The 27700-nt window shown below is 38.7% G+C and overlaps 1 protein-coding gene across 6 annotated transcripts in view; it reads left to right on the top strand.

Moving 5' to 3' along the window:
* Window positions 1–27667, top strand: part of LOC137405509 (mitogen-activated protein kinase kinase kinase 4-like) — a 48903-nt gene extending 21236 nt beyond the window's left edge. The window contains exons 19-33 of one of the 6 annotated variants that reach the window (XM_068091800.1): window positions 2751–2900; window positions 3269–3442; window positions 4482–4603; window positions 7121–7202; window positions 7462–7586; window positions 8399–8514; window positions 13215–13262; window positions 13493–13549; window positions 16373–16570; window positions 21395–21465; window positions 21585–21701; window positions 22620–22779; window positions 23768–23887; window positions 26972–27114; window positions 27216–27667. In XM_068091800.1, the coding sequence (XP_067947901.1) occupies window positions 2751–2900; window positions 3269–3442; window positions 4482–4603; window positions 7121–7202; window positions 7462–7586; window positions 8399–8514; window positions 13215–13262; window positions 13493–13549; window positions 16373–16570; window positions 21395–21465; window positions 21585–21701; window positions 22620–22779; window positions 23768–23887; window positions 26972–27114; window positions 27216–27359 (1827 nt within the window). In that variant the 3' untranslated portion in view covers window positions 27360–27667. Of the gene's footprint in view, window positions 1–2750; window positions 2901–3268; window positions 3443–4481; window positions 4604–7120; window positions 7203–7461; window positions 7587–8398; window positions 8515–12971; window positions 13059–13214; window positions 13263–13492; window positions 13550–16372; window positions 16571–21394; window positions 21466–21584; window positions 21702–22619; window positions 22780–23767; window positions 23888–26971; window positions 27115–27215 lie in introns of all 6 variants that reach the window. The other 5 variants (XM_068091799.1, XM_068091802.1, XM_068091803.1 and 2 more) reach the window with 5 other exon arrangements.
* The last annotated feature ends 33 nt before the right edge of the window (window positions 27668–27700 follow it).

Genomic DNA, 27700 nt, shown 5'->3' with positions numbered 1-27700 from the left:
CTACTGATAGCAAGCACTGCTGCTACTGATAGTAAGTACTACCTCTACTGATAGCAAGTACTATTGCTACTAATAGCTAGTACTACTGCTACTGATAGCAAGTACTGCCGCTACTGATAGCGAGTACTACTGCTACTGATAGCAAGCACTGCTACTACTGATAGCAAGCACTGCCGCTACTGATAGCGAGTACTACTGCTACTGATAGCGAGTACTACTGCTACTGATAGCAAGTACTGCCGCTACTGATTGCAAGCACTGCCGCTACAGATAGCAAGTACTGCCGCTACTGATAGCAAGTACGGCCGCTACTGATAACAAGCACTGCCGCTACTGATAGCAAGTACTGCCGCTACTGATAGCAAGTACTCCCGCTACTGATAGCAAGTACTACCGCTACTAATAGCGAGTACTACTGCTACTGTTGATACTGATAAACGAGTGAGAATACAAAGCAATGTCTTGTAATCCAGAATAAAAGCAGCGCTCATTGTATAGAAGGTTGTGGCATAGTATAGAAGGCATAGCAAAAACTAATTGCGACCAAAACTGCTTTGTATGATTTGGGCAGCCTGTCTTGACAAGCTGTTGTTTTTGCGTAGTTGTCCCCCCGTCGAGCGGCGAGCAACGACAGCTTGTCACAAGACGTACTGCACCTGAAGCATCAGCTGCACTTATAGAGAGTTGTTCTCTTCCGTCTACGCGGCTTGGCCGCGATGTTATGTCGGTCGCTCCATTGGTAATCATAACGGATTTCACGCAAAAATTTATGTAGAAAAAAAACAAGATTACAACGTTTAACCAAAGACCAGTTTTTGTGATAAACTTTAGTAGAACTTAAGAATAAAATAAACTCAAAATAAAATCCATTAGAACAAATAAAACTGACTGATACAAAAATAGAATTAAAACTGACTGAGCGCACAAATAACGACATGTTTAGTCGCTGTTGTTGCCTAAGTTCTCAAGTTCTACTAAAGTTTACCGCAGAGACTGGTCGCTGGTTAAACGTTATAATCTTATTTTTCTACATAAATTTTTGCGCAAAATTCGTTATGATTACCAATGGAGCGACCGACATAACATCGCAACCAAGCCGCATAGACGGAAGAGAATAACTCCTTATAAGTGCAGCTGATGCATCAGGTGCAGTACGTCTTGTGACAAGCTGTTGTTGCTCGCCGCTCAACGGGGGACAACTACGCAAAAACAACAGCTTGTCAAGACAGGCTAGATTCGGGCCTTCGAACCTACAGACTTCACATCCATGGCTACCACAAACATGCCTTCTGCTTGACTGCTAGACAACATTCCTATTTCATGTTTTTGCTCCTTTTGACATGTTTTCCTTTGATTCTGTCTAATTTTACATCTGTCAGCTCTCTGTTCCTCTTCTTTGTTAATTTTACTTCTATATTCCGGATGTTTCCTTATTTACTGATCCGCTGTTCTTCCCACTTGCTCCCGTGTCCCACACTCTTCTCATTCACAATACAGTATGCGCTCCAACAATGTAAATAATTCGTTCCTGGAATGTTTACATTATAAGGATATTACATTATAGAAACAGTAAAATGCATGCAAATTGCCTAATCCACTCTAAGATCTTTCTAAACTCACCCCTTTTGGCCATGCAAAAAGGAAAAACTTGACACAACTTTTTTAATTTGTGGGCTGTACTGTGACTGCAGTATTATTGGTTTGCATCAACAACTTCTCTTTTTTTCATGATCAATCTCTCTGGTTTTATAGATCATGATTGCGGTAATTCTACGATAACTTGATGGGAGCGCACATCTTCGACGTTCATTTGCAACGATTTGCTTATTTTTCTAAACGGCAAATTGTACTTGCAAAGTAAAACTAATAACAAATATTTTATACGTCTACAACAAAGCAAAACAACGAAATATCTGACAAAAAAAAAGCAGTACTACCTATTGGTCGTGGGGTCATGGTTAAGATAAAAGATAATTTCCGATGATACTCCAACTCATGACATTCGGATCGGTGGACCGACGCCATAGCGTCTGCACCAATCGATCGCATTTGTGTTTATGACCAATGCACAGCTACCCTATTCTCTGTTTTGTTGACACATCTGGCGATCTATCACGACAAACTAGATTGTTGCAAAAGTTGTATATATACATATATTAGGTATAACGCTATATGCGCGTCGTTTTTTCTTTCGCAAGTGCGGCGAGATAGATTAACGTTCAAATCGAATTTGACAACTCGCCCGACTTGGCGCTTTTCGTTATATGGAATATTTTACGTAGTACGAAGCAAAAACTTTACATAAATTTTTTACGTTATCTGGAATTTACGTTATAGGAAATATACGATATAGGAATGTCTACAATATATGCCTTTTTCCATTTTGCCATTTTTCCTCTGCTCTCTTTTCTATCGTGTTCATATTATTCATCTCTAAATCTTAACATTTAAACACAATAATAATAATAATACTGTTGAAGCTACTAGGTGTCATCAACAAGAACTGTGTAAGTCTCCTTGCACGCTCTCACCAATAAGGATTATGCTGTTTTTACTCATACATTCTTGACTATAGAAATAATGCTTCACCTGCATATTCTTGTCAACCTGAGCGGCGTTAGTTTCACCTGAATAGCATCAGTTTGTCATGGTCTTTAGCTCCTCTTTTCTGGCAGCCTTTTAAATGCAGTAAATACTGAAAACTTGTAAAATAGCCAGACAAAAAACAAGCTCTTCGTGTTCTTTTCTAGGTAAGAGGTCTTTTCCTTATAGTCGCCCACTCTTCATTGCTGTCAAAGCAACGAAAAACTTTCTGTGAAGTTACGAGAGACGCGGTCGAGTTGGTGAATGAGCAAACAACATGCCATCAAGCCATTGCTGAAGCCTGGAGTGACCTGAGAGTAAGGGCAATCATCAGTTTTTTCTATAATAAAAGGCGTGTCTGGCCATCTGTTTAAAACCATCCCGAAAATGTCAGGAAAAAATATTGCATTGCATATGAATCAAACCAAGGTATTCAAATTTGAAGCCAAGTGAATTCAAAGCCAAGTGAATTCAAAGTCAAACAATTTTGAAGCCAAATGGATTCGAAGTTTGCTACCGCTGCACCAAGCAACACCATGTGCACATCTACGAATAATTGTACACATAGTTATTACGCCTGTTCTCTCAATGTCAGCATACTGGTTGTTAATAATTATCCATTCCTTTTGCCGGTGTATCTTCTGAGCCGTATTGTTAGCCCCACGAGTTCTTTGCTCATTTACAGGCAAATGCATTTGAATTGGCAAAGGGTGTAAAAACGGCGATAGAGCATGTAGAAAATCAGTTGGACAGCACAGACCTGCAGAGTCTTGATACAGACGCTGATAGGAAGACTGTTAAATCTGCTTACAAAGAGACTCTACATCAGTGCTATTCCTTTGGCTTCGAGTTTCTCCAGGTAGCGGCTTGATGTTTCCATAATCATTTGCATATCAACATCGCTACAAGATCTTTTTCAATGTTAGTCTCTCAGGCTAGTCTAATCTTATTACTCTAATAGTATTTAATACGCTACATATTTAATAGTACATTAGACGCTCCTATAACATTCCAACAATTCCGTATAACGTAAAGAATTTATAGAAAGTTGTTGCTTTGTACAACGGAAAAAAAATTCATATAATGTAAAGTGTGAAGTCAGCAAAAGTTCTGAGATTGGATTTGAATAACGCCCTTGAAATATCTCTTTCCCACCTGTCGTTTTCGAGAAAAAATGGCGTATATTGTTACCTCTATTATATAAAAACTAGTACCCTGGCAGTCTGTTTCGCTATGAGAAATTGTCAGAAGGTGTGTTGATAGAGCACAGATAACAAGTAGAGTAGTCGTGCAATTATTCCGTGCATGTGTTAGAGTGGTTATCTACTGATCTGAATGTCATGAGTTGGAATATCGTTGAAAGCTGTATTCTATCATAACCTTGAACCTGTTCGATGGATAGGTGGACAGACAGATAGACAGATAGACATCGCTCTTAAAGTAAAGTTGCGTTTTTGTTTCACTTTATTTTATACATATAAAACGTTGTTATTGTTTTCCTTCTTGAAAAATAGGCTTTGCTGTCTAAAATAAAAAGATAGTCGAGGGAATTGACATTGAGGTCGTGTGTTTTCATTGTAAAATTACTATATTCATGGACCGAGAACTGAGTGAAAGTGATAAGAAACAATACAAGTTGTCGATACAAACCAATAATACTACAGTTACGGTTTCTAAAAGTAAATTAAAAAGGTAAGTCTAGTCTGTTTATTCATTTTGAAGGACTAATGGGTTAAGTTTGAAAAGGTCATGGAACATATTAGGCAATTTATGTGTATTTTACTGTTGGTATAATGTAAAATTCCTATATTATTGTAAGCGTTTCTGGAACGGATTGTTTACGCTGTAGGAGCATCTACTGTAATTAATACACTACATATTTTAGTCGTTATTGACAGGAATTTAACAGGGTAGCTGCAGGCTGTGGCCAAAAGAAGAATGAAATTCTATTATCATTCGCCGAGCAGTGGATAAAATTTGTGCTGCATCACTGTGAGAGGGGGAAGGGAACACGTCCCAGGTATTATAATATAACCTATATTGTGCTGCATCACTGTGAGAGGGGGAAGGGAACACGTCCCAGGTATTATAATATAAACTATATTGTGCTGCATCATTGTGAGAGGGGGAAGGGAACACATCCCAGGTATTATAATATAACCTATATTGTGCTGCATCACTGTGAGAGGGGGAAGGGAACACGTCCCAGGTATTATAATATAAACTATATTGTGCTGCATCATTGTGAGAGGGGGAAGGGAACACATCCCAGGTATTATAATATAACCTATATTGTGCTGCATCACTGTGAGAGGGGGAAGGGAACACGTCCCAGGTATTATAATATAACCTATATTGTGCTGCATCATTGTGAGAGGGGGAAGGGAACACATCCCAGGTATTATAATATAACCTATATTGTGCTGCATCACTGTGAGAGGGGGAAGGGAACACGTCCCAGGTATTATAATATAAACTATATTGTGCTGCATCATTGTGAGAGGGGGAAGGGAACACATCCCAGGTATTATAATATAACCTATATTGTGCTGCATCACTGTGAGAGGGGGAAGGGACCACATCCCAGGTATTATAATATAACCTATATTGTGCTGCATCACTGTGAGAAGGGGAAGGGAACACGTCCCAGGTATTATAATATAACCTATATTGGCTGTCTATGCAATTACTCAGCATCTGGAGGTATTCCATTCTGGTATTTGTTTTCTTTATTAGAAATGTCGTATGTTGGAGCAAATATTCGGAGAGGAATCTATTAACTTTTATTTAATTCGTTTCACAGCTTCAAAATTTAATGATGAGTACTTGAGGGAATTACATATAGTATTAGAATAAATGCTTTACAGTCAAACCTCAATATACGAGCCGCTCAATACCCGATTTTTTGGTTTACGGACCATGATTCGAGTCGAATCTTTGTTTGTCATATGAGCTACAACTAGGGATACGAGCTGTTGTTTAGGGGAAGCTGTTACTACACATGAGCTACAACTAGGGATATGAGCTGTTGTTTAGGGGAAGCTGTTACTACACATGAGCTACAACTAGGGATACGAGCTATTGTTTAGGGGAAGCTGTTACTACATATAGAGTGCACAAAGAGAACACGGCCTGATTTACATCGTGTGTTTATTCGGCAGCGAAGGCTTTCTCATAAATGCAACTGATGGAAGTTCAGCTGAAAAGGCAAATTGATGTGATGATTGAATATCTTTGTGGCTCTATTATAATTCTTTCTTTCCTTTTATCATGCATTGATAAAATATATGGAATTATTGATTATTTAAAACGCCTATCTTTATAATTTAAACTAATAGCAAGATGTTTTTAGTTTTTGAACACACTTATTCAATTTCAAACCTTTTAAATAGGATTATTTCGATTGGCATACGAGTACATGTAGATGGATATACAAGGCTAATTAAACGCATATTTCAAGATTCGACTGTATATAAAGCTGTGTAAAGATACTAAATGATGTCTAAGAAGTTAAATAAATAAGATGATAATCAGTGAAAGAGATTTTGATTGTCATTTTGTCTCTATGCTAAAAACAGGTGTGTTGAAGTATAGCCTTGGTACTATAGGACACGGACAGTGCGTAGATGGATGCTAAGATAAGAATACGAACTGATTCTGACTTTAATTATGTCAACATTAAACGATCATTTGTGTCATTAATATTTTTGTTTTTATATTCAAGTTTTTCCAATTTTATCTCTAATTATCATGGCCAGTCTATTCGCTTCATCTCATTTCAGGCTTTCTTTTTGCATAATTTCTGCTTCCTGCATTGCAATAACCCCCGCAGAGTGTCATAGAATTTTTCAAGAGTTTATATAAAGATGTTTGCTCATGTTTTTTTTATTATTACTTGCTTAAATTCAAAGAAAAGACCTTTTTTCTTCACCTCCACCAATAATCTCACTCTTCTTTGTGGAACCCATGATTGTAAAAGTAAAAAAGTATGCAGCACTGTTTAATATTTTCCAAGCATCAACCTATGTGAAAGAGAATTGTACTGAGCTATAGGACTTACATTTCAAGAAGCTTCAGATGCCGTGTGTTAAAAAATTATTTTTCATGTTGACGCAAACATCTTAAGCTGAATGTTGAAAAATTCCTGCTTGAGGAGGTTGTAAATTGAGGCGACCGTGAGTCGAAGTGATCGTAAGTAAAATTACCGTAAGTCGAGGTGATCAGTAGTCGAGGTGATCAGTAGTCGAGGTGATCAGAAATCGAGGTGATCAGAAATCGAGGTGATCAGAAGTCAAGATGATCAGAAGTCGAAGTGATCGTAAGTCGAGAGATCGTATGTCGGGGTGATCATATGTCGAGGTGATTGTATGTCGAGGTGATCATATGTCGAGGTGATCATATGTCGAGGTGATCGTATGTCGAGGTGATCGTATGTCGAGGTGATCGTAAGTTAAGGTTTCTCTCTGCTATACTCAAGCTGCTTTTTGATACCATGCCTCTACTCTGTTTTCCAAGCATTTGCATCCTGTTGCTGTAGGTGGGCAAATCCCGGCTTTGACTTCCTCAGCATAGTAATCGAGCCGTCTATTACCAAGTTCCTATCAGATGAAAAGTTTGAGGTGGGCGTATCCTCATACCCTTAACCAACATGTCTATCGGTTTACACATCAGCTATACATTACATGTATATTATACCTGCCTTTGTGCTCATGCCCATAACTAACACATCTATATATTATGTTGTACTCGCTTTGCTGTTATGTTCTATATATTCATGTACAGAGGCATATTTTGCATATCCATTCACATTTCAAAATGAGTACACTCTAGAGGAATATAATTTTTACCTATACAACATCGTAGACACCTGGGTTGTAGCAACTGCAGAAGGATGTAGAAGAAGTTGTCAAACACATCATCGGCAGCAGTGTTTCAGGCAGCGCCAGCATGTCTGGTAGCCTGCACACTTTGAACAAGCCCGTCAGTGATAACCACCCTCAAAGGTATCTTTCTATTTTCCTTTGTTGTCTCTCCTCTAGAATTGCTATTTTTTCAGCTGTTCTATCCATCTCCACTTCCCTCTCCCTTTCTGCACTGATTTACACCCTGCATTTTCACCCATCTACTGTATATCTTCCTTTTGTTAGCCATCTACTGCATATATTCCGTCTTTCACCCATCTAATGTACATGTATATCTTCCCTCCCGCACACCCATTTACTGTATATCTTCCATCTCACACACTCATTTGCTGTATATCTTCCCTTACTCACCATCTACTGTGTAACTTCCCTTACTCTCCATCTACTGTATATAATCCCTTACTCACCATCTACTGCGTAACTTCCCTTTCTCATCCATCTACTGTCTATCTTCCATCTCTTTCATCCATCTACTGTACATCCTCCTCGCTCACCCATCTACTGTATATATTCCATCTCTTTCTCTCCCATCTACTGTATAACTTCCCTTTCTCATCCATCTACTGTATATCTTCCATCTCTCACCCGTCTACTGTATATCTTTGCTCTCTTACCATCCTCTGTAGACTTACTGTTAGACTAGACTAATTTTTAGCTTTTTCAGCAGTTTCCCAGCATTTTTCTTCATGCTTGGCACATTATGACTCTCTTTGATAAGCAGGTGAACAGGCACCAGGTGTACAGGCACCAGGTGTACAGGCACCAGGTGAACAGGCACCAGGTGAACAGGCACCAGGTGAACAGGCACCAGGTGAACAGGCACCAGGTGAACAGGCACCAGGTTATGAACCTCATAATAATATGAGATAGAGCAAATAATATATTTTTTGTAGGTATCTCTCAGTCGATGGCCTAAAAAGTTCTCGGCAACTTAGTACGGGCTCCAACAGTTCCAGTGGCTCCAAACGAGGGGTGGCCAGTGAGCCAGGGAATCTTTATGATCGAACAGGTAATTTTAATTTGTGTTAGTGAGTATACCTTTTATATATGTAGGTTGTTATTACTGGAGGGGCAGGAAGTCAGCGACTTCTTTTACTATACCACTCAGTTATGTGCTTCATTCATATTATCATTATCTACATTATTATTATTGTTATTATTTATATTATTATTATCTATATTATTATTGGCCATGTCCATCCATTTGTCTGTTTGCTCTTTTGTTGCAAAGCGGAGAGAATGAAGATCGGTGCAATTATTCTGAGGCTTTTGAAGGCTGGTCAGCTCAATTGGTTAGAGCATCTGGCTAACAAGCTGAATGGGTTTGAGCCCCATATTGGCCAATGCTTTATTTGTCTCATTAATTTTATGTCCAAAATTTCATGAATGCGTGAAAATTGGTAAATTTAAAAGTCTGCTTTTTTAACAGAAAACATAGGCTTTGACATTCATAATGCACTTTATCATTTCTGGCAGTTTACATCGTGACATTGATTCATAAGTCATAAGTCACCTTTTACTAACAACTGGAGTCTGTGACTCGTCTTAAACGAATCTCAGTTGAAGCTGATTTCACATAGGAATTACAATGGAATTTATAATCTGTTCAATGAGTATCACTCATTTCAACAAATCAAATATACGTACCTTATTTCTTATTTGTCGATTAGAAGGCTTATAAACGGACAGAGCTGTGGCTATCGTGTAAACCGACAAATTGTGATCATGAAAAATACTTGTGATGATCCTTTTTGTTTTAGTTTTAATTATTATTATTATTAGTGGTTGTGTTATTAGCTATTATCATCATTATTTGGCAGTTGCTGATGATACCGATATGAGTCTTGAATCTTTATTTGGCAGTTACGTGTGATACTGATATGATTCTTGGAATCTTTATTTGGCAGTTGTGTGTGATACCGATATGAATCTAGAAATCTTTATGTGGCAGTTGCTTATGATACCGAAACGAATCTATAGATCTTTCTCTGACAGTTGCTTATGACACCGATATGATTCTAGAAATCTTTATATGGAATTTCTTATGATACTGATATGAATCTAGAAATCTTTATTTGGCAGTTGCGTATGATACCGATATGAGTCTAGGAATCTTTATTTGGGCAATTGCGTCGATATGAATCTAGAAATCTTTATGTGGCAGTTGCTTATGATACCGATACAAATCTAGAAATCTTTCTCTGGCAGTTGCTTATGATATCGATAAGAATCTAGAAATCTTTATCTGGCATTTGCTTATGATACCAATAAGAATCTAGAAATCTTTATCTGGCATTTGCTTATGATATCGATAAGAGCCTAGAAATCTTGTCAATGATTCAAAAGATGACCAGTGTTTAGCAAAATGGCATTGGTTTCCAGAGTGTGTTAGGCTTATTTTTTGTCAAGATGATAGATGTAGCGTGTTTTTGTTTCCAAGTGTGATATATCCCCAGAGTATGGTGCACACTGACTATCATAGCTGTAAGATTGCAAATAACGCAGATACCGTATCTCCCCTTGTAAGCATTTATACCGGTACATAGTGGACCATTCAAGCGTAATCATTCTATAGAATAAAAAACTCTTTGCTGCTGAGAGATGGTGCTGGAGGAAAGTTATTAGAATCGGTTATTAGAATTTTTATGGTTGAAATACTAAAATGTTGTATTTCTGTTCTATTGTTGCTGTATTTGTTTGCTCAATTTCTCTCTTTCTAATATCACATTACGCAAGTCTACTGACGCTTGTACCTAAAGGCTGGTTCACACTATGTCACCGTATGTTGGCGATTATTCTTTAACTATGTGCATCGTAAACCAAAGGCATCGACGAGGCAATGCGGATGTCAGTAAAGTTTGCGGCTGTTAAACCTTACCGATATTTCGCCGGTCATTGATGACAGTCTATACAATATACACCATTATGACGATGGTAATTCGCTGTATGGTAATTCGCTGTCGAGAATAGTTTGATTCATTTATTTCCTTTTATTATACATGTAGTTGCTGCTGGTAGTATTTGATTCGGGCACGCAAAGGCAAAGAGGTTCTTTTGAGAAAAAAAAGAGAACTCTACATTACAGAATATTTGCTGTGCCAACGCGGATGAGTGTATGATAGTGTGAACATTATTATCATGGACGATCACCAGAAGTAGTGTGGCATCATTGCCGAGATACCGCGATATAGTGTGAACCAGCCTTTAGGGTTAGCCTGACTGACTATGACAGGTGAGAGATAAGCAATGCTCTGATGAGACAATCACGCAATCTACTCATGCTTCTATACAACCAACTCTATATTCATCAACTGTCACTTTCAACTTGATAAACAAGGAGTGAATCAAAATATGGCTAATAAATTATAAACATTATGCAATCTTTGGTATCTCTCTTCAAATAAAAACTAACACGCAACAACCAGAAATAAAACATTGAATATTGTGCTGTAATTAAACACAGGCTACAGTATAATACTCAGGCTGAGCTAGTCTCCCCGTGTTGCTGATAGACATGGATATCAGATTGAGATTTATTCTTAGCACTGCATAATGCGGGGTAGAAAAGATTGGATTGTCTGAGCAGTTGGCTATAAGTTTTAGGATTCTATGGAGTGGTACACAGACCTTGTCATTTCAACTAGTATAACTGAATCATACCTTAAAACATCAGTCTTTCTCTTCTTTTTGAATAGTGCCTTTTTGAGTATATGAGTAATATAGTTTCTGAACCAAAGAACATAATATAACAAAACCCAACACAACAAGATTTCTCTGACTAGTTTGTTTTAGACAGATTATTAGTAACAGTTCAAATTCAGTCTTTAAAAGCGCTATCGTTTGTTAGTCGTTAGGTTTGTTTGTTTGTATATAATATTTATTGAGGTTAGTATGAAAACACAGAATTCTGTTGACCTCACTAATACTAAAAAAGAAAAAAAGAAGATGGAACTTAAATGAGTATATGATGTGAGTAGTGGATAGTATATGCTGTATGTAAACAGCTAGTAAGAGATGGAGTAGAATACGTATATTAGAATGTATATACATGTGATATGAAAAACTAGACATTTGATTTGTCAATTGGATTAGGTGTTGACACAGCCTTTGACTCAAGTCTAGTTATTAAACTGAGCCATGTTTCCCCTTATCAGGATGAACACAATCAACCAGTTTGCTCGAGATTCCTTAGGATATACGCTGTATGACAGTGGTAAACCTAAAATTTCACAATTATTTCTTTTTAGCTAAAATTAGTGTCATATGCTGAAAGTAGTTGCAAGTTTTATAATTTCGTCCTTTATAGCTCCTGTTTTACAGATAAATCTTACCATATATCGTATGGCAGCATCAATTTAATATGCAATGGTGAAAGTGAAAACTAGATTTTACTATACAGATATTTGTAGCTTTATGATATCCTATAGCTAACTAAATGGAGAGCTCAGTGTAAACTTGTACAGGATACAAAAGCTAGAAATACACTGACTTAAACTACATCGATGTCATGTTCACGCTCCTCTATGTGAAGCAATTATCACATCTTCTCTTGTGCTACCTGCCTAGGTTCCTGCAGCAGTATACACTTGGTCTAACTGCGATTTATCTGTTCCTAATAAAACTATTTCTGCTTTGGAAAAGCTTTTGACAGAAGCAAGAGTGTTTCAAAGCAATCTTTTGTTTACCAAGTGAGTTTTGCGAGAATTGTTTCAACAAACGGAAAACTGCATCTAAAAAGCGTTGAGTTATTTCATAGCAAAAACAACTGGAGGGTACAGTGAGATGTTAAATTTCAATTATTGTAAAAATATAACTTATTAATCCTTTTTGTTATTAGTTTCAAATCAACATACTAAACAATTTTCAGGGTTATGACAATATAGGTGCTGCTAGGGCTGACCTTGGGCTAGACCTACTTATGACATGACGTGCCGGTAGGCCATATCTCCTTAAAAAATTTTATAACTACCAGCTGCACTGTCTGGGAGAACACTTGAGCTTGAAGAAATGTATTCTGCTCGATCACCTCAGAAACTTGACAAAATACACATAGTTTCAGCATATTTGCTCTATGTGACTATTTGCTGTGTAAGGGAATGTTTGTTGTGTTATTGAGGAAGCCTGCATTTTGTGTGTCTCAGAGAAAGTTCTGTATGTATCCTTGTAGACTTAATATCTATCAATATGTTATTATGGTAGACAAATTTTATGGTTGCTCTGCATGTTTACATCAAGTATATAGGTAAAATCCAAGCTTTGGTCCATTAAGGTTTTACTGTTGAACAGAAGAAAAGACATGCGTTCACTGACTGCATCCTTTCATGACCTGTCATGACCTGTCACTTACGTTTGCGTTCATCTATGTGTTTAGCTCTAGACCATGCTATGTGATCCTATACTTTTCCATGTCCATACTTTTCCAATTTGATACAACACAACTAGACTAACTGCATGCTTGTTGTGCAGTTGCCAGGAGCTGGAATCAGTGGTACTATGGTAATGTGGCAGGCAGCAGCATGTGCCCTTTGGACACCACACCCTCACCAACAATTGGTACTACATTGTGCAATTTCCTCATTTCCTTATTTTGGACTGTTTGAGTGGCATGTTTAGCTTGGATGTCTGGAGACTGGCCGCTGCACTCCAAGCTCTTTATGGGCTCGTTCTCTATTTCTATTCTGTCATCACTTGTTATGACTTGTCATACAGATAGCTGGCGTAGTGTCTCTAGCGGTCAGTCAATGTCATCCATACCAGGTATCTCTCGTTTTGCAGCTTGCTCACCCCTCGCTCACACATTAACGCCTTTTTGCTACTTGAGTCCCGCTGGTGTTTATTGCAACCCGCTCTAGTGTGTTATTGACCTTGATGCAATGAAACTAAACTCTTTCCTTATGGTCTTTGGTTGAGGCCTTGGACCCGCAGATACAAATTGTATCTAAGTATTGTTTCACACTAGATTGTTACAGCTCCTCCCATTTTCTTAGGGATATTACGGAGGCGAAGTGGAGAAAGATACACAAATTCACCTCTTCACACTCATGGTGATTAATTGTCCTGTCAGCCCTTACCTATCCTTCCTGTAGATGAGTCCTAGTGTTGGTCCTTGACCTTTGCTAGTTAATCATTTTCATTGTTATTATCTCCCTCACCTTATCCCAAGTCCTTATCGTAGCTCTGCTCTTCATTTATTAACATTCGGTGGTGGTATGCGAAACCATTATTCATTGTTGTGGTGGAGTCCTTGACCTTGGTAGGCTTTAGATGCTATGTACAATTATCTTCTTGCATCACATAACGCTTTACTTTCAATGTAGTTTTGCTGACGACGGGTCTACACAACGTGATGGGAGATAAGCGCTGGTAGTCGAACCTTTTGAAAAAAGGCAACAAAAGCTCACATCTGGTGCATCAGTTTAAGGATTTTACTCGCGAAAAAAATGAGTATAAATGAGCCAGACGTGCCGCATAAAACATGGTCACACGTGTTGATTGAGAAATGTTTAATTGTTAACCATCTGACTATGAGTTTAATTGTTAACCATCTGACTATGAGTTTAATTGTTAACCATCTGACTATGAGTTTAATTGTTAACCATCTGACTATGAGTTTAATTGTTAACCATCTGACTATGAGTTTAATTGTTAACCATCTGACTATGAGTTTAATTGTTAACCATCTGACTATAAGTTCAATTGTTAACCATCTGACTATGAGTTTAATTGTTAACCATCTGACTATGAGTTTAATTGTTAACCATCTGACTATGAGTTTAATTGTTAACCATCTGACTATGAGTTTAATTGTTAACCATCTGACTATGAGTTTAATTGTTAACCATCTGACTATGAGTTTAATTGTTAACCATCTGACTATGAGTTTAATTGTTAACCATCTGACTATGAGTTTAATTGTTAACCATCTGACTATGAGTTTAATTGTTAACCATATGACTATGAGTTTAATTGTTAACCATCTGACTATGAGTTTAATTTTTAACCATCTGACTATGAGTTTAATTGTTAACCATCTGACTATGAATTTAACTGTTAGTCATCTGACTATGAGTTTAATTGTTAACCATCTGACTATAAGTTCAATTGTTAACCATCTGACTATGAGTTTAATTGTTAACCATCTGACTATGAGTTTAATTGTTAACCATCTGACTATGAGTTTAATTGTTAACCATCTGACTATGAGTTTAATTGTTAACCATCTGACTATGAGTTTAATTGTTAACCATCTGACTATGAGTTTAATTGTTAACCATCTGACTATGAGTTTAATTGTTAACCATCTGACTATGAGTTTAATTGTTAACCATCTGACTATGAGTTTAATTGTTAACCATCTGACTATGAGTTTAATTGTTAACCATCTGACTATGAGTTTAATTTTTAACCATCTGACTATGAGTTTAATTGTTAACCATCTGACTATGAATTTAACTGTTAGTCATCTGACTATGAGTTTAATTGTTAACCATCTGACTATAAGTTCAATTGTTAACCATTTGACTAGGAGAAATCTCTTTAACGCAGCCAAGATTGCTGACAATTACTACAACCGCTGTTGGTGTTTGTAATATAGTCTCTGTGTGTGAAGGCTGAAGCACATTGAAAAAATATTGAGCGAATTCGTTGGCACTGCATAAAACAACATAAAGCATAAGCTGCAGTTGACACCGCGGCATATGCTAAAATTGAGTCCTAGTGTATTCATGTCTATTAGAAGTGCTTGATATTTACGCCGTCCTTTTCTGTCGTGATTTGCTGATGACCCTCGGAGAGTAAGTTTTTTATTGAAACAAGAAATGCACTGAAAGAAAGTAACGTGACTTATAATAACATTTTCTCGCTTTAAAATGATGTTTCATCATCTAGAATGAGAAATATTTTAAAAATAAAACTATTAAAACTAATACTTTAAAATGTACAATTTGTATTAAAGGCGGCATAACGGAAATTTAAGTCAATAATAAAAGATCATTGACATTTATATGAAAGAAGCATTCATTGAAAGGCTGATGCTACTACTAGCATTTCTTAATGCTTTAAATTTCACTTTCAGAGGGCTTCAGCTCTAAAAGTTTTGTAACAGACGATACGCGACTATAAAATCGTCATGTAGTCACCTGGTGTGGACCCGTCTCAGCTAGTTGAATACTCTAGACAGGCTTCCTAGTGAATTGTTACAAGAGTGCTGTTTCAACCATTGTAAATTTTGTTATTTATTTTTTGTTAAAAGAAGAATAAAGGCTTCAGTAAAATGCTGAAATGAGATGTTTATTATAATCAAGTTTGTTATAAAAATTAAGTGCTTTAAGCGGACAATAATATTATTGAATGACATGCTGATAATACATATAACAGTGCTTCCTTTCAACCATTCTGAGGGGTCAGAGAAGACTGCTGCATTGACCCCACTGCTGCATCTCTGATTTTAGTAACAATTTATTTAAAATCACCTCATACTGCCTAAAAGTAATAGTTTTCTAAAATTATAATATTGTAAGAAATCGTATATTTCCTTTATGTTACATTATGTGTCATTTGTAAATTGGGTTTAATTAGCTTAAAATCTTGTCATAATCAGAAAACATTTCATGTTGAAGGTCTGAACAAGGACCCAGACATCTAAACCTGATGTATAAAATAAATGTAGGCCAGCCTAAAGTTTTTTTTAAATCTTGAAATTTCAGTTTTTTCATCATGAGCTGAGCAAAAAAATGTTTTCTTTTTAAACTCCCTTATTAAACTTTTAAACTACCTTTCAAAAGTATATTTTATATTGCTTTATGCCATTTGCTCTCGGTCTAACCATATTTTGGCATTCTTGGTTGTCTGGAAGATATGATTTGTAGAAGGGCCAAACTACTCAACGGATATGTGTCCTCCCGAAAGGGCACAAGCAGCGGTCAATCTTCTGGACCATAAGAGGGACGATGACCTGCGTAAGAAGCAGGTGATTGGGCGAGTTGTAGAGGGACAGCCACACGTGAATGTGGTGAAGATAAACGTTAAAAGAGTAAACTTTAAATGGCAAAGAGGAGTGAAGATAGGTAGGTGCTTACCTTACCTGATTGTTAGATACCTGCTGGCTTTTTACACACTAGTTAGGTACCTGCTGGCTTTTCACTCGCTAGTTAGGTACCTGCTAGCTTTTTACACACTAGTTAGGTACCTGCTAGCTTCTTACTCACTAGTTAGGTACCTGCTGCTTTTTACTCGCTAGTTAGGTACCTGTTAGCTTCTTACTCACTAGTTAGGTACCTGCTAGCTTCTTACTCACTAGTTAGGTACCTGCTGGCTTCTTACTCACTAGTTAGGTACCTAGGCTGGCTTTTTACTCGCTAGTTAGGTACATGTACCTACTAGCTTCTTATTCACTAGTTAGGTACCTGCTGGCTTCTTACTCACTAGTTAGGTACCTGCTAGCTTCTTACACACTAGTTAGGTACCTGCTGGTTTCTTATTCACTAGTTAGGTACCTGCTGGCTTCTTACTCACTAGTTAGGTACCTGCTAGCTTCTTACACACTAGTTAGTTACCTGCTTGTTAAAATGAGCGTAAACTTTCTCGTTAATTATTCTTAAATTACACTATAAAATTAATTCTGTATAGACCTGGTTATAGAGCAACAAACACTATGTTTCCATGATGCGCAGTGCTTCGGAGTTGCGCTCTCCGAAGTCGAGGGGATCAGGCATTTCCATGCTGCGCAGTGATTTCCAGCAAAACAGCTGGAGAAGAGCAATTCTATAAATGGGAACGCGCCGCACTTGCGCACAGCGATCATGCAGACCGAACGCCAGAAACGTCTTTTTTATGCTTTTCTCGTAATTATACTTTTATTTACAATACACCTTCACAATGTATTACTAATTTTAACACAATTTTTACAAAGTAACACACAACAGGACGCCATACTGTTAGAAACTACTTCTAGAAGGACAAGAAGACAAAATAAGACAAAGACAAAGAAGACAAGAAGACGAAAGAGAAAGTTACCTGTTGAATGGGAATCTGTTCAGTGTGTAAGTCTGTTTAGTTGTCATTCATTAGTAGTATGCTAGTTGCTTTTATTTTAATTTCTGTATGACATTTATTTTTTTCAAACAATATTCACAATACATATAACAATAAAATTTATAAAAATAATTGGAAATACAGTGCTAAAACATAAACATCCTAAAATATTAGTGTAAACACATCATACCATTCTGTCATTTCTACTCATCGTCTCCTCTCTCCCCACAGGTGGCACCCTCTTGGTATTATAAGGTTTTGCCCAAGTCAAGGCCAGGTGTGTGGCTGCAGCATTTTAGAATGCTAGAAACCATTGTGGGTGAGATTTGTGAGCTAGTACGTGACGATATGTCTCCTCAAGAAATATGTGTGCTGGAACCTGTTCCACTGAAGAAGAGGTAATGTCATTCATTTATTATGTTATGTGGAAATTGTGGCATACGGAAAACATGCCATATAGGAATAATGGTACAATTTTCAATATATCCTGTAAGACTGATCAATTAATTGTGGCAATATTCTCTTATTCACAGGGTGTGCATAGCAATCTTCAAACTGGCTTCATGCTGCGATTATAGCAAAGTTGCAACAGTGTTCGGGGTCAGTGAGACTACAGTTCATCGATGCTTGTATGCTTTCTTCATCACCTGGTACTCAGATGTAGAAGGAGGGGCGATTGCTGATATCATCGAAGCTAATTACAAATACCCACAAGCCATAGGGACTGTTGATGGAACACACTTTGAGATCATACCACCTGCTGATGGCATGGCTGATTTTCTATGTAGGAAAATATACCCAAGTGTTGTCATGCAAGCGATGGTTGATGTTCAGTATCTGTTTAGAGACGTTTATGTCAACACCCCAGGCAGTGCTCACGATGCCACCGTTTTTAGAAGATCAAGGCTGAGTACATTAGTGATGCAAAATATGCCAAAGCGGGATAAAATTGTTCATGGGGAGAGTCTTCCACTCCACATCCTTGGCGACCCTGCATACCCTATGTCTAGACATATCATTAAAGGTTTCACAGGGGCCAACTTGTCACCCGAAAAGGAATCATTTAATGTGTACCACAGCAAAGCACGCATGTGTGTCGAGATTGCGTTTGGAAGACTCAAAGCACGCTGGAGAATGCTGCGAAAGTGTATTGATGTCAAGTATAAGTTGGTGCCCAAGCTTATTACTACATGCTGTATATTGCATAACATGCTAGAAACTAGAAAAGTTGTGATTCCCCGCCACCTTCTCAACAGATTAGCAGATGACCCAGCTGAACGTGAACAGCCGCCACCTGTGTTTAATCATGAGCAAACTAGAGATGCAGTTGAGATCCGTGATACTATCAAGGAGTTCCTTGCTCACACCCAGCCATTACGCCATTCCTTTCACATGTAAAACCACATCTGAATTTGTTACATTAATTTTGTGAATGAGTTGAACTAATTGTGTTACTGTATTCAATATTTATGTAAAATCTTTACAGAATAGAAAATAATAATGTAAATAATAATTTCAACTGAACATACATGAACTGTCTCTAATACTTACGTGAAGTCTTTACATAGTTCAAAGTACTAGTCTAACGTGGGCACATTATACCCTGACAATTCATTACTGGCCAATGAGGTAGGTAGCCTTTCAGGATTGGTTGCAGTGTGGGGTGCACCGGGGAAATATTGTGGTGGTGGGGTGGTATGCTTGAAGCAAATGCATTATTTGACGAATGGGTGGTGTGAGGAAATGTATTGCTGATGGTGTGGGGTGGGCTGCTAAAAGTATCGTTAGGAGGTTGCGGAAAAGGGACAGAGCCCTGGAGGTGGTTTGGCATGGCATAAGGTGTAGAGAGTTGTTGCATGATCTGTTGCATAATAGTAGAATTTCCATTCAACATTGTCATTGAACTCTTTTCAATAATGGCAGCAACAGCCTTTAGGTCGTCTTGCCTTTGCTCTGTTAGTATCCTCTTCAACTCACGCATGTCCTCATCATCTCTCGACCTCTTTCTTTCGTTTGTCGAAGAAGATGAACATGCTGATACAGCAGATCTGGGCCTCTCCTGATCAGAGTCAATATCTGTTAAAATTGAATATTTTTAAATAAATTCATAAAAATTTTATTAATATGTCTTGTATTGTTGACCCAAATACCCTACACAATTCAACACGATCCTTACACGATCCTTACACAATTCAACAGCAGCTAGCAGGTTTGGTTTTACATGAAATCAAGTTCTGTTCAATGATTTTTAAGATCAATCACATAGTATAGTATGTAAATAGCATGTTTCACAAACCTTGTGTATTTTCTGCCTGCTCCTCCGTGTCGATCTCATTAGCTATGGATCTATGACCCATAACCTCCTGAAGCTTTTGGTAAAAGCGCCACGAGGGTGCTGGTGCTCTTGGATAACGGAAATGACAACTGTATCAGTGTGAGTGTGAGCAGTTGTGTATGGTATATCACAAAGATAAAACAACATATTGATAAAATGTTACTATTGTACATTACATGTTTTATTGCTATTAGAAAATAATTATTTTTAACAAAAATAATGATAATACATCGTGTAATACATAATAGGTAAGTCAATCACCGATTATCTGCAAAATAGAATTAATTTTACGTGATAGGAAAAAGTATCTGGTCCTTTGTTTGACCAAACTTCTACTTACCTGACTTTGATGCTTCAGCCTGTAGCGTAGATATTTCGACTTCAATGATTTCCATTTAATACGCCACTCAGCCCCTGTCTTTGGACTCCACGACTTCCCTTCACCCTCCGCAGCTCGTTCAGCCATCTTTGCAGCCAGCATATCGAATATTTTAATATTACTTTGGGACTTGCCATCTATCTTTCGAAAAGTGTTGATATCAATAATAAAGTCCAAAAAAGTAATCACTTCATCATCCTCATAAGTGCAGACCATTATTTAATTGAAAGAAGAGCAGAAGAATAGAAAAGAAAACCTTCGTACGTACGTGGTTATGGCGCTCGATGAATCTGCCTCCACAACAAGAGAGTCATGCGCAGCCACTGCGCAATCGCTGTTTCCTTGCTGCGAATTAGCAGTCTTCGCACTGATCACTGCGCAGTGATTTCAGTGCGAAGACGCCATTTCCATGATTCGGAGAGGGTGCAACTCCGAAGCACTGCGCATCATGAAAACATAGTGAAAGTCAGGTATGAAATACTAATCTCTAAGTACCTAGCGGTAGATACACACACAGCAAACACTGTTTATAAGGCTAAATTGAGTTTAGTATCGGAACATTATTATGCAACATTTAACATTTTTATTGTGATAGGAATAGCATTTTGTATACATGAGGTCAAGGGTATCAGTGTCCAAAGTTTTCATAAGTGCTGTAGAAGTAATATCAACCTTTTGGTAACTAGTCGATAATATTGTCAGTACTTGGCTGTCAAAATATTGATTAACTTAAATCATCATTATAAAATCGGTATCAGTTTAGTTAATACATTATTTATGAGAACAACTACCTTCACTCCTGTGGTCTGCATTCCAGAAAGCTAATACCGCTCACTGCGGTTCGCATGTCTCTCAATAACATTTAAACGTATGCTCTTCACATTTGTCTCACCGCTAATGATCAGTGTAATAGTGAAATGGACACTTGCATTTGAGATAGCAAATATTTGACCACATTTACCTCTGAGACATTTATGTGGCTCAAAACATAACCAATAAGGTTGTCTAGAGATTGTTTTGGTACAAAGTGTACTTAAACTAGATTGCTAGTATGTATATATTTTTCTGTCATTCCTATAAGCATTATTGGATATTGATGGTTTTATTGGAAGTGATGCTATTTTATGTTTTCCTTCTTTTCAGGAGAGGGTGCATTTGGGAAGGTCTACACTGCCATCAATGTTGACACCAACTGCATGATGGCCATGAAAGAGGCGAGTTTATTTCTTATCATATTATGTGTTTCCACTGCCTTTCACTGGTTCTTTCATTGCTTACATTAGGCTATCGGGCTACTACACCTAGATTAGCGTTATGCATTTTTCTCTTTCAGTTAAGATTTCAGCCTAACGACGTGCAAACGATAAAATCCATAGCTGATGAATTAAAGACCTTTGAGGGTATCCATCATCCTAACTTAGTCAAGTACTTTGGCATAGAGGTACACAAGGTAATGTCTACTTGTTATTTGAATGAATCAGCATCACTGTTAGTTTACCCTTTTTTTAATTAAGAGGATGTCTTTATTTATCATAACTATTGTCTGATGGGAGGAGTGGTACATGAAAATACTCGCCTCTCACTTGCTAGTTAGCATCAATGTGTGATCTTTATTCACTACAAAACTTCATGATATAAAAACATGGCCTGTATGTACAGTGGCAGCATGCCATGTGAAGCGGGTCAACTCACCTCGATGCCAAAAGAGGATCAAGTCAAATCTTAAACAAACAAAACATGCAATATCAGGGAAAATTGCACAGGCAGTTTTGCAATTCTTTGTCCACTCAAATAACATCCATTCAGTGTTAAATTAGAAATTCAAGTAGTTATCCTCTCTTGAGAGGAATTTGTTGAGAATATACGGAATAGCCTGGTTGGAACAATTTTAATTTATAAATTGTGTGGAGCAGTTGTATCTTTTATGTAGCTTGTCTTAAAGAATTATGATAAAGTCAGATTTTCGGTTCATTTCAAACCATACCATCACCCTTAAATATTCTGGCATTGGGTGTCATAATATTAGTCTAGGAATTTCAAATATTACTTATCAATGCAGGAGATAATAACTCTCACTTCTTGAGTGGTTAAAGGTTATGTTATTAAACATTGCGGATTGAACACATAAATGGTAAAGAGTCACATTATCGCAAATATTGTGGCCAGTCAATGCTGATTTTATATAGCTTAAATCTAGTTGGCTTCTGAACAACTTTTCAAGGCGTTCTGTTTCATCCGTGTGAACTAGTCAAACAAAGTTATACGTTAACAAGTTTTTTAATTTTAGTATGCTTAACAAACTGATTGCATTTTATTTGTTGTGTCTGACTCGCTACATATTTGGTCAGCTGTAAGACTTACTTCACAGGAGGAAATCTACATATTTATGGAATATTGCAATGAAGGCACGCTGGAAGAAATGTCTAAGATCGGACTGACTGAGTCCCTTATCCGGAGATACACGAGGGAACTAGTCATTGCGATAGAATACCTCCATGAACATAATATCATACACAGGGACATCAAAGGTGATAACTAGCACCTGCCACTGTTGGTCAACTAAGTGCGCATTGTTTATGGATTAGTGCCCTCAGGCAGTCGTGGCCCAATATTTGCATTATTATTATATGTGTGCGCACTACACACACTACCTACACACACTACCTACACACACTACATACACACACTACCTACACGCACTACCTACACGCACTACCTACACACACTACCTACACACACTACCTACACACACTACTTACACACACTACCGACACAAACTACCTACACGCACTACCTACACGCACTACCTACACGCACTACCTACACACACGACCTACACGTACTACCTACACGTACTACCTACACATACTACCTACACACACTACCTACACACTACCTACACGCACTACCTACACACACTACTTAAACGCACTACCTACACGCACTACCTACACATACTACATACACGCACTACCTATACACACTACCTACATGCACTACCTACTCGCACTACCTACACACTACCTACACGCACTACCTACACACACTACTTAAACGCACTACCTACACGCACTACCTACACATACTACATACACGCACTACCTATACACACTACCTACATGCACTACCTACACGCACTACCTACACGCACTACCTACACGCACTACCTACACATACTACCTACTCGCACTACCTACACACTCTACTTACACGCACTACCTACACACACTACTTACACGCACTACCTACACGCACTACCTACACATACTACATACACACACTACCTACACGCACTACCTACACATACTACATACACACACTACCTACACACACTACCTACACACCCTACCTACACGTACTACCTACGCGTACTACCCACGCGTACTACCTATGCGTACTACCTACACGTACTACCTACACACACTACATACACACACTACCCACACATACTACCTACACTAGACATCAGTTGGGTTCTCTATGTTACTTACAAACCTTCTGTTTATGATTCTCCAGGAGCAAACATCTTTCTAGTTTGCAATGACAAGCTGAAGTTAGGGGACTTTGGCTGTTCTGCCAAGCTTAAGGATCACACAACATTTCCTGGTGAAATGGTGGCTATGGTCGGCACTGCAGGTACACATCCCGTATCTTGTTACATCTCATTTCTCATCTTCTCAACAAGTACAATGACTGGTTGAATGTCCTATATAGTAAAATCAGTTTGAGAGTTTAGATGACAGCTCGCCTAACTTTTACATCTTTAGTTATGGCACATTTGTGGTAGTTATTTGAAGCAGTCCTTAGACCGTACATGGCTGTAGGTTACAATTTATTGATTTTTTTTGTGTGTTACAGGAGACTTTAGTTTTTGGAGATCAAAACATGTCTAACTATTGAGAGTTCGAATACGAATGTCAATGTGCCTTACTTAACGTTTCAACTATTTGATGTGGTATTTGATGGCTACCAATATTGCATTTCATCATCGTACCCAACAGCCTATAATACTGGCCTCCAACAAGAAGATAACTCCTATAAATTGAGTTTTTACCAGATTGGAATTACCGGCAGTTTGTTGTTGCATTGGCATGTAGTTTTAGGAGCCAAAAACACTTTATCAGCCAGAATTGTCTGGCACATAGAAAATGTTATAATGAGAATTTAGTTTATACATCAACGCATAGAGAAAAATATTCTTGTAAAACTCATCAATGCATCAATACTTTCTCTAGGAAACACACTTTGACCGCCTTTTATCATATGCATACTCATATTGTAAGTTTAAAAATACGCTTTATGGTTGAACACTTACCAGCCACCTAGCTATTTAGACCCAGTCATATGGGATGTGTTCGTCTGTTTGGAGCCGCTGTTGGGGGTAAAAATTGCTTTAAACCGGTATTCGAACTCATGACATTCCGCTTGGTAGCCCAACGCTCTCACACCCGCACTAATTATCAACAAACCTTGGTAGCCCAACACTCTCACACCCGCACTAATCATCCACAAACCTTGGTAGCCCAACACTCTCACACCCGCACTAATCATCCACAAACCTTGGTAGCCCAACACTCTCACACCCGCACTAATCATCCACAAACCTTGGTAGCCCAACACTCTCACACCCGCACTAATCATCCACAAACCTTGGTAGCCCAACACTCTCACACCCACGCTAATCATCCACAAACCTTGGTAGCCCAACACTCTCACACCCGCACTAATCATCCACAAACCTTGGTAGCCCAACACTCTCACACCCGCACTAATCATCCACAAACCTTGGTAGCCCAACACTCTCACACCCGCACTAATCATCCACAAACCTTGGTAGCCCAACACTCTCACACCCGTACTAATCATCCACAAACCTTGGTAGCCCAACACTCTCACCCCCGCACTAATCATCCTCAAACCTTGGTAGCCCAACACTCTCACACCCGCACTAATCATCAACAAACCTTGGTAGCCCAACACTCTCACACCCGCACTAATCATCCACAAACCTTGGTAGCCCAACACTCTCACACCTGCACTAATCATCCACAAACCTTGGTACCCCAACACTCTCACACCCGCACTAATCATCCACAAACCTTGGTAGCCCAACACTCTCACACCCACACTAATCATCCACAAACCTTGGTAGCCCAACACTCTCACACCCGTACTAATCATCCACAAACCTTGGTAGCCCAACACTCTCACACCCGCACTAATCATCCACAAACCTTGGTAGCCCAACACTCTCACACCCGTACTAATCATCCACAAACCTTGGTAGCCCAACACTCTCACACCCGTACTAATCATCCACAAACCTTGGTAGCCCAACACTCTCACACCCGCACTAATCATCCACAAACCTTGGTAGCCCAACACTCTCACATCCACACTAACCATCCACAAACCTTGGTAGCCCAGCACTCTCACACCCGTACTAATCATCCACAAACCTTGGTAGCCCAACACTCTCACACCCGCACTAATCATCCACAAACCTTGGTAGCCCAACACTCTCACACCCGCACTAATCATCCGCAAACCTTGGTAGCCCAACACTCTCACACCCGCACTAATCATCCACAAACCTTGGTAGCCCAACACTCTCACACCCGCACTAATTATCCACAAACCTTGGTAGCCCAACACTCTCACACCCGCACTAATCATCAACAAACCTTGGTAGCCCAACACTCTCACACCCGCACTAATCATCAACAAACCTTGGTAGCCCAACACTCTCACACCCGCACTAATCATCAACAAACCTTGGTAGCCCAACACTCTCACACCCGCACTAATCATCCACAAACCTTGGTAGCCCAACACTCTCACACCCGCACTAATCATCAACAAACCTTGGCAGCCCCACACTCTCACACCCATACTAATCATCCACAAACCTTGGTAGCCCAACACTCTCACACCCACACTAATCATCAACAAACCTTGGTAGTCCAACACTCTCACACCCGCACTAATCATCAACAAACCTTGGTAACCCAACACTCTCACACCCACGCTAATCATCCACAAACCTTGGTAGCCCAACACTCTCACACCCGTACTAATCATCCACAAACCTTGGTAGCCCACCACTCTCACAACCGCACTAATCATCCACAAACCTTGGTAGCCCGACACTCTCACACCTGCACTAATCATCAACAAACCTTGGTAGCCCAACACTCTCACACCAGCACTAATCATCCACAAACCTTGGTAGCCCAACACTCTCACACCCACACTAATCATCAACAAACCTTGGTAGCCCAACACTCTCACACCCGCACTAATCATCCATAAACCTTGGTAGCCCAACACTCTCACACCCGCACTAATCATCCACAAACCCTGGTAGCCCAACACTCTCACACCCGTACTAATCATCCACAAACCTTGGTAGCCCAACACTCTCACACCCGTACCAATCATCCACAAACCTTGCAGCATTTCTCAATAATTGTATACATAAAAAGTTATACTCTGCGCTTTATCAGGCCTTGATCGCCCCTCACGTTACACCGTACGGCCAGCGCACTATTGTAAATAAAAGGTTGATAGGTGTTGGGGTTGTGAATCTCTTAATAATATTTGAGGTTATTTGAGGTATGGATAGGAGCCTTTGGTACTTCACAAATTACGATGTACATGTACTCTGTTAACTTTTCCTACTAGCACGCTTTAGTGAGGACTAATGGTGTCTATTCACAGCTTTCATGGCCCCAGAAGTTGTGACTAACAAAGGCTATGGGAGATCTGCAGATGTCTGGAGTCTTGGATGTGTTGTGGTGGAGATGGTAACAGGAAAACGACCGTGGCACGAGATGGAGAATATGCATCAAATTATGTTTAAGGTCAGCTCGATAGCTCTTATCGCTATGTTGTCTCTCGCTTGCTTGTCTCTCGCTAGCTTTCACACGCAGATAAGCTATTATATAGTTTTTGCTTCTCACAGGTCGGCATGGGCAACATCCCTACAATACCCGAAAATTTCCATCAGGAAGGAATAGACTTCCTTTCGCGCTGTTTCCAGGTAGAGCCATCAGATCGAAGTACAGCCAGTGAGCTGAGAGGTGACACATTCCTCAAAATTCAATAGATTGGTTCTATTTGATAACTGGTTATAACGCTTCTATGACAGTTAGGACAGGTTACAATTGACATAATAAATTAAACATTTTTTACAAAGGTTAAACAGGCTTTGAGAGTAGCTCACGGAGGCATGATCTGAACCTACTTACATATCCTAGACTTACATTACTTCTGTACATATATAAATATAGTTAATGCATATTTTCAATTTATGTATATTTTTGTATTATAGGAACTTGAGCTATAAAATCTTATTCTTATCTTTAGTTTATGTTGTTTTACATGCTTTGGTTTGCGATTTGATTGCAGCTGCCATAGTTTTGTTGTCGTTCAGCATGAAATATTGAC

Source organism: Watersipora subatra, chromosome 9 (genome assembly GCF_963576615.1).
Source record: "Watersipora subatra chromosome 9, tzWatSuba1.1, whole genome shotgun sequence".
Taxonomy (NCBI): domain Eukaryota; kingdom Metazoa; phylum Bryozoa; class Gymnolaemata; order Cheilostomatida; family Watersiporidae; genus Watersipora; species Watersipora subatra.
Note: the sequence above shows the minus strand (reverse complement) of the source record. Positions and strands in the feature narration are given on the sequence as shown.